This window comes from Rhyacophila brunnea, unplaced genomic scaffold (assembly GCF_057557595.1).
Source record: "Rhyacophila brunnea isolate RB1 unplaced genomic scaffold, BYU_Rbru_1.0 scaffold_5, whole genome shotgun sequence".
NCBI lineage: Eukaryota > Metazoa > Arthropoda > Insecta > Trichoptera > Rhyacophilidae > Rhyacophila > Rhyacophila brunnea.
In genome coordinates, this window is record NW_028233170.1 from 17,891,460 (window position 1) to 17,899,108 (window position 7,649).

Sequence of the window (7,649 nt, forward strand, 5' to 3'; positions counted from 1 at the left end):
TTTTTAACTAATTTATTAAAAACCATGCCCTTTCTTTTTCGTATACGATGGATTTTGATTTGATTAAAAAATAGTTTACCATAATCAAAATATTTCGAATTTACGAAAAATCAGAGCTTTGAAAAAAGCGGCATGTATTTTGTTTAAACCGAAGTATCTTCATTCATATTTCTATCCACTCTTAGTTGCATATTTTTATTCAAACTACTAAACCAATGGGAAATTGTGATTCGTTTGTCTATTGTTTCATGTATTTTAATAATGTTTCCCACTCCAATTAGATTCATATACGTTTAGTTATTTATATTTGTATAATTATTAATGTATTTTTTAGAAAACGATTTCGTAAACTAAAATGACTCTATATTTGTATGTTACCACTAATTGTTATAGCCGATAGCGTATTGGGCGAAGATGATGATAAAAAAAGGTACATCATGTAAAAGTAAAAGATATTTTTATATTACAGATATTACTACATCTAATATCACACATTTTTGAAAAATTGTCGAGCGTTCCTGTTCGTGAAATTTTCCATTTCGAGCACTGGATGAAACTGTCGTAAGTGGTTGTGCCAACACCTGCGAAGGTTTCTGAATTAGTACAACCATCTTCTCCTTCTTCATCATTATATCTTATGGTTCCTACACTTTATACATTATTATTTATACTTTATAGGTACATTATTCGTATGGTTCCTATACCATTCATCCGATTGCGATGAAACCTTCGTCAGCTGTTGTTGTGGTAAAAAGTTACGATTCTCGTAATGTCTTCCGATAATCCTATAATTTTGTGTTATTTATATGTAGACTTGCATAAAATAGTATAGCAGTGAAAACAATACAAGTTTTACGATTTCTTTTATGAATTTCATAAATACAAATAAAAAAATAATTGGTAAATCTCTCATTTTCTAATGTGTAAATTAACAAAGTAATCAATGAAAATGTTTAAACAATTACAGATTTTTTTTTCGGTCCTTATGATTGCGTATTAATTTCTAATTGAATTTTCATAGTGATCGACTGACGAAGTCTGGCAAAAATATCAAACATGTTTGAAATCCAACGAGCCTGGTCTGCGGATAAAAAGTCCGCAGGTGCTCCACGCCAAAAAAAAGTCCGAAGACTGTAAATCGTCTGACTTGCGTGCCAATGGAGCGCCGGCTTTATATGTGTAAACAATCATTATTTTTTTCTCATTAATATTTCATTCCTTCAATTTCAATATTGAATTATAAAATTATAAATTCGTACGTTGTTGTTTATTCGTAGTTTTCTATTCTTCACAAATAGGGAAAATATAATCCATCTCCTGGTATCCAGCCGGCAAGTTGATGTCTATGGTTCCTTGACAAAATTCTTTCATTTCAACGTCAAAGCCGAAATGGTGAGTTTGTTTTTCATCCACTATAATCTGTGAAATCCCTTGTTAAATTTTAAATATTAATCGTTCGATTTTATATTTGAAGATGAGCAATTATTGTTTTATATTAATTGGTGCATATATTCTAGTATTTTGCAGTTTTTCTTGATCCACGAAATCCGTTTTCAAATGGTTCCACATGGACGTCGAAAGATTTTTGATTAACGTGTTTTATCCATTGATTTCTAGTCTCATCGTAAGTTTTCGGCGCCCCGTCATGGATCGATGGGATTCTACCCCAAGAAGCGCTCCCGTCGTCATCGTGGTAAGGTGAAGGCATTCCCTAAGGATGATCCCTCCAAACCTGTTCATCTGACAGCTTTCATCGGCTACAAGGCCGGTATGACCCACGTGGTCAGAGAGGCTGACAGACCTGGTTCAAGTGAGTTCTTGACTTTTATTATTAACGTATTTCGACAGATTTGCGCAGATGTTAAGGGAAACCTGGACGTCTGTCGCTGTAGTGTTGCAAAGCTGCCTTCAATGCAGTGACTAGCACACAATGTCGTAGATTATATTCGCCGCTCTTTTGAGCTGGCGTAAGTCTGGCATATTCCATTTTCGTCCTATAGTCCATTGGACAGTTACTAGGGGGAACGGCCATGTTGTGCACATTTCAACATAAACTTTCATCAAAGTATTTTGTACCCAATTTCTTGATTATGACTATTTTCTGCACTCTTTTTTAGAGATTAACAAGAAGGAAATCGTAGAGGCTGTGACAATTTTGGAGACTCCTCCCATGGTAGTTGTCGGTGTAACTGGTTACATAGAAACTCCCCATGGTTTGAGGTCTCTCTGCACCGTCTGGGCTGAGCACATGTCTGAAGATTGCCGTCGCCGATTCTACAAGAACTGGTAATTTGCACTATATTACAAAAAAGTAACTTTAGTCACTCAAGTGGAGCATAATAATGGTTTTTACAAGTAATTGTCAGTTTTTTGGCCCACTCGGGTTTTGATTTTTGTTAGACAGTGTTATGGTTTATGCCCACATCTTGGGGTTAGTTTCATTATATGCAAATTGTTTTTATTTGCGTGTTGATATAATATGATCAATTTGTTTAAGCCATTCAGTATGTATGCTGTAAAAATTATGCGTTATCTGTTATTTAACATTGTACTAATAATGTAAATCATAGCTCTCCAATGGCTGCATGAGAGACTATAGTCGGTGATGCAAATTACCGAAAGGGGACAAGAGTCTCCGCTCAACGATGAGACTCCCCCCTGTTTGATTTTGCAGCAATTTTTCATGAAATACTTCAAATCAGGTACAAGTCAAAGAAGAAGGCTTTCACAAAGTCCTGCAAGAAGTGGCAAGATGACCTCGGTCGTAAATCCATCGACAAGGATTTAAAGAAGATCATTCGTTATTGCACTGTCGTCCGTGTTATCGCCCACACCCAGATGAAGCTGTTGAAGCAGCGTCAGAAGAAAGCCCACGTCATGGAAATTCAACTCAATGGTGGTAACATTGAAGATAAAATCAAATGGGCCAAGGAACACTTCGAAAAACCTATTCCAGTTGAGAGTGTATTTGCCCCTGATGAGATGATTGACTGCATTGGTGTCACCAAGGGAAAGGGATACAAAGGTATTTTTAGTTAATTTGCTTTCTGTGTCTTCTGATGAAGTTTTGTATGAATGTCTTATGATTTCAAGTAATTCTTATTGTCAGCCCATTGCGTAATTTGGGAGGCATTATCCAATATTTTTTTTTATAAATTGAGCCGCTTTATCCATCATTTACTCGCATTTGAAATATTTTACAGAAGTAGTGTTCCTTGAATTATCCGATTTTAAGTTATTTATTATTTATGTAGACACATTATGCATCATTATTTTCATCAATAATCCTGCTGAAATAAAATATGATGTACCTATACAAATTAAATAATTTAAGTAGGTTGTTTCGAGGAACTCCTTTCTGAAATATGAGTTGGAATAGTTTGCATTCAGCTGCCTACGAGTTTTCAAAGAACGAACTTTCATTATTAATTTTTTGAAACTGCATACTTGTTATTTATTTATATAGATAGGTGTATGCTCAGTTTTTTACATCAATCCTACTAAAATATTTTAATTTATAAATTTATCCGTAAAAAAAATAAATAATTTTAGTACGTTTCAATGAACTCAATAAAAAAATCAAATGTAAGTTAGAATAGTTCTGTATTCAGCTGATAGAAGTTTTTTTTCTTTACAGGTGTGACTTCACGTTGGCACACAAAGAAACTGCCCCGCAAAACACACAAAGGTCTGCGCAAAGTTGCTTGCATCGGTGCATGGCATCCTTCCAGAGTGTCATTCACTGTAGCGAGAGCTGGTCAGAAAGGATACCACCATCGCACAGAGATGAACAAGAAGATCTACCGCATTGGTCAAGGTAAGACTTTCATTTTAATCTACATTTACCATCATGAAAATATTATAGCATTAGTAGTTTCTAAATCTGCGATGGCTGCGTTCCACTAACTTGGAGTCGCATGGAGGTAAAGGCTGTTGACCGAATGTTTGTTTAATGCATGCATGCTCCTGTATGGCTGTGGGACATAGCACCAGCTCACTAAAGCGTCAATTACATTGAGCTTTTTTACGAGCTGCTTATTGGCGAATTTATAATCTGCCTGTAAATTCGCCCAGGGAGATCATCGAATAAGCTAATAAGCAGGTTGTAAACACTCCACCGAAAAAAGTTGAAAGCCGGTCAACTTTATACGCTGTACGCGGCGTGTGGGCCAACTGCGTCAGCGCAGTACCAACCTTCCGGTAAAAAAACGAACTACGTTCCGTCAAAATAGTGGCTAGCTTGTGGATTTCCAGCGAATGGAAAGTTTTGTGTGTAATCATCAAATCGCAGAAGCTGAACCGCCCGCTTTTAAATTCGTCAATAAGCAGCTCGTAAAAAAGCTCAATGTAATTGACGCTTAAGCTTCAAGAGTCAGCTTTAGAGCTTTGAGAATCGATGTCTCCGCCGAATCTTAGGGGCACATTGGTACGACCGCGTTACAACACAGCAGCCTTTGGCAGTTGAGGTTATCACGAAGAGACGCTTTACTTGGCTGCGACACGTATTCCGGATGCCGCCAAAGAGTGTGACACTTTGTACCCTTATAGCACAGCCTCAAGGGTTCTGTCGCCGTGGCCGACCCTCCCTCACCCTGCAGTTCTGACATGGCGGGAGGCGCAAGAGTTGGCGATGGACTGAGGGAAAGGGCGCGAACTTGTGCTTGCCCTATGCCCCAATGTTCGGACGTGACAGGGTGGAAAAGAAGGGAAGAGTTTCTAGGTGTGGAGTGTTCTGATCATAAAATATTTATTTTAATTTTAAAGGTATCCACACCAAGGATGGAAAGGTCGTTAAGAATAATGCATCCACCGAATACGATCTATCTGAAAAGTCAATCACGCCAATGGGAGGTTTCCCCCACTATGGAGAAGTCAACAACGATTTCCTCATGATCAAGGGTTGCTGCATGGGACCAAAGAAGCGTGTGATTACTTTGAGAAAGGTACGCATTCATCTGATGTTTTTAAGCCTCCTGCATGAAGCTGACGGATGTGACTGTTGTTTTTCATACAATGAGTTATTTGTCGTTTCGCTGTGAAGCTTGTATACATTTATTGTTTAGCTATTTGAGGAGCAAACATTCAAAAAGTGATTTGTCACACATTTTGAAAAATGTCGTTTATTGTCAATTCTGATAGTCCATATTTAAATCTATGAAAGAAAACCAGAATCAGTGTTCAAAAAACCTTTTATCCTATAAAAAATATAATGCCTTGATTTTCATTCAAATAGTGTTTTGCCCACAAGTTTCATGCAAATCGTGTTTTGTCCAAATTTCAAATCAAAAAATGAACCACTTCCGCGAATTTTGGATTATACAAAATACCTGGATTAAAATTCTTTCCTTGAACAGTTTTATAATAAAAAAAAAACCATTTTGAGTACAATATGTTTTTCTTGATTATCTCAGCTCAACATCTGTGTGACAAATCACTTTTTGAATGTTTGCTCCTCATTTATAGTGTTCGTCCACTACTGCATTGTTTTCACATATCGACATTAAAGATTTATTAGGAATAAACCACCTTGGTTTTTATATTCATCTGCACTAACAGCACTGGGTTTATACATTCACTGCTGACCAGTTAATTACTTTTTAATTACCACATTTAAATATGTTAATTATATCTAATGGCCAACTAATGCAGTCGCGTTGTCAGCACAACATAAGTCAACCACCAGCTCTTCTGGAATAACATTTACTATTTTTCATTTTGGCTTATTTATATTTGATAAATTGACAAATCTCAATGGAACATTGACTTGTATATCTGTAAATGCATCTGATAGGTTTTTTTTGTCTTATCATCATCGAAGAGATTTTTGATTAGCTTGTTAATGTATTATTTTCTTATAAATTGCAGTCTTTAAGGATTCACACCAAGAAAGCGGCTTTGGAAAAGATAAACCTGAAGTTCATTGATACTTCATCCAAGTTTGGCCATGGTCGTTTCCAGACCCCGGCTGACAAAGCTGCTTTCATGGGAAGTTTCAAGAAAGATAGACTCAAGGAGGAATCAGCTGCCGCTGCATCAGCACCTGCTCCAACTCCAGCATAAATTTGTTCTTGTATTCTATTGACTACTGAATAAAAATGTGACACTTGGATCTTGTTTTAACTATTATTATAATTACCTTCATTAATCCTTATCCTTAGAATTTTTTTTTTTCGACCATGTCCGATCCTAATGGGTCATAGGACCTCCACAGAGTAGAGGTTTGTATTAACAGGTTTTTGTTTTTTTACGAAAAATGGATGTCTGCCACTTGCTCTACCTATTAGGTCCATACCCTGACTCACAAATTGAAAAACAATATGTGGACTTGCCAGGCCCAGGATTTGAACCTGAGACCCGTAGAAATACATATTTGAAAAAATTTATTGCTTTTTGTCAGGAATTATTTTTGATATCTAGGGCTAGGTAAATAACTATCTGCCATTTGCTTTCATGATTTTTGAAAGACAATATGAAAAGAATTTTAACAAAAAAATTAACTCTTCAACCAGCTCACATCTACACATGGGAAATGAGTCACTTGACAGATTAGGGCAGCGACACTCAACCTGTGGCCCTTTAAACTTTTATGTACGTCAAGTTGGACTGCCCACTTTTGAAATTCAAAATTTTGAAATAGCCAGTCGTTAGTGCTGCAATATCATCGTTAGTGCTGTTGTATTAAAAAAGTTATAGGCAATTCAATGTGGACAGTCCAACTTGACGTCAATGTGGACAGTCCAACTTGACGTCAAGTTGGACTGCCCACTTTGTAAAAACAAATAAAATTCAAAATAGCCAATCGTTAGTGCTGCAAAAGTTATCTTTATTGCCATTAAATTGCAAAAGTTATGGGCAAATCAAATTATAAAAAACGTCAAGTTGGACTGCCCACTTTTTAAAAACGCATAAAATTCCAAATCCAAAATAGCCAATCGTTAGTGCTACGTTAGTGTTGGTTAGTGCTGTAAAAATTATCGTAATTGCCATTAAATTAAAAAAGTTATGGGCAAATCAAATTATGACAAGCGTCTAGTTGGAGTACCCACTTTTGAAAAACAAATAAAATCCAAAATAACCAATCGTTAGTGCTACATTAGTATTGTTAGTGCTGCAAAAATTACCGTTATTTCCATTAAATTACAAAAGTTATGAGCAAATCATTTAGGTACTAATTGTGCAGTTGAAGTTTTTATGTACTTACAGGTAAGTACCTAGCGCAATTGTTAGAGTGAAAGAAAAAAGAGATTAGAATGGATAGGTACACATTTTTTGCCTGATTTCCCAAGGTAAACTCAATGATTTTAGTTCATAATTGAAGCCTGAAAATAATACAAGATAATGTTTGATAAGTTTTATGAGCGAATACAAGTAGGTGTGCACGGGCAACAGTGGATTGTATGAGGCGAAGGGATGGTGTTTTGTTTGAAGCCAGCGAAGGCAGGTAGCAAAGTATTGTGTCCATGGCAGTGTTGCCAACCGTACTATAATTATAGTATTTGTACTATAATTTTGGCCCGCGTACTATGTACGATATAAAACAGGTATAGTACGTCCAAAATACTATAATTTTTAATATCGGAAAAAATATGTAAAAAGTACTAAAATTTCGATATTTTCATTCGATAAATTGGTGCATAGTACTATAATTT

General features: G+C 36.0%; 1 protein-coding gene across 1 annotated transcript; it reads left to right on the plus strand.

Moving 5' to 3' along the window:
* The first annotated feature begins 1,364 nt into the window (after positions 1 to 1,364).
* RpL3 (ribosomal protein L3) lies at positions 1,365 to 6,107 on the plus strand. The gene is made up of 7 exons (XM_085956112.1): positions 1,365 to 1,392; positions 1,618 to 1,810; positions 2,118 to 2,286; positions 2,703 to 3,025; positions 3,638 to 3,817; positions 4,765 to 4,943; positions 5,866 to 6,107. Exons 1-7 carry the CDS (start codon positions 1,390 to 1,392, stop codon positions 6,058 to 6,060), a joined length of 1,242 nt encoding a protein of 413 aa, XP_085812238.1. The 5' UTR covers positions 1,365 to 1,389; the 3' UTR covers positions 6,061 to 6,107.
* Positions 6,108 to 7,649: the final 1,542 nt, after the last annotated feature.

Excerpts from the sequence above, each read along its gene's own strand:
- RpL3 (XM_085956112.1), top strand. Across the intron at positions 1,811-2,117 it reads GGCTGACAGACCTGGTTCAA|AGATTAACAAGAAGGAAATC; the intron begins GTGAGTTCTTGA and ends ACTCTTTTTTAG. Across the intron at positions 2,287-2,702 it reads CGCCGATTCTACAAGAACTG|GTACAAGTCAAAGAAGAAGG; the intron begins GTAATTTGCACT and ends ACTTCAAATCAG.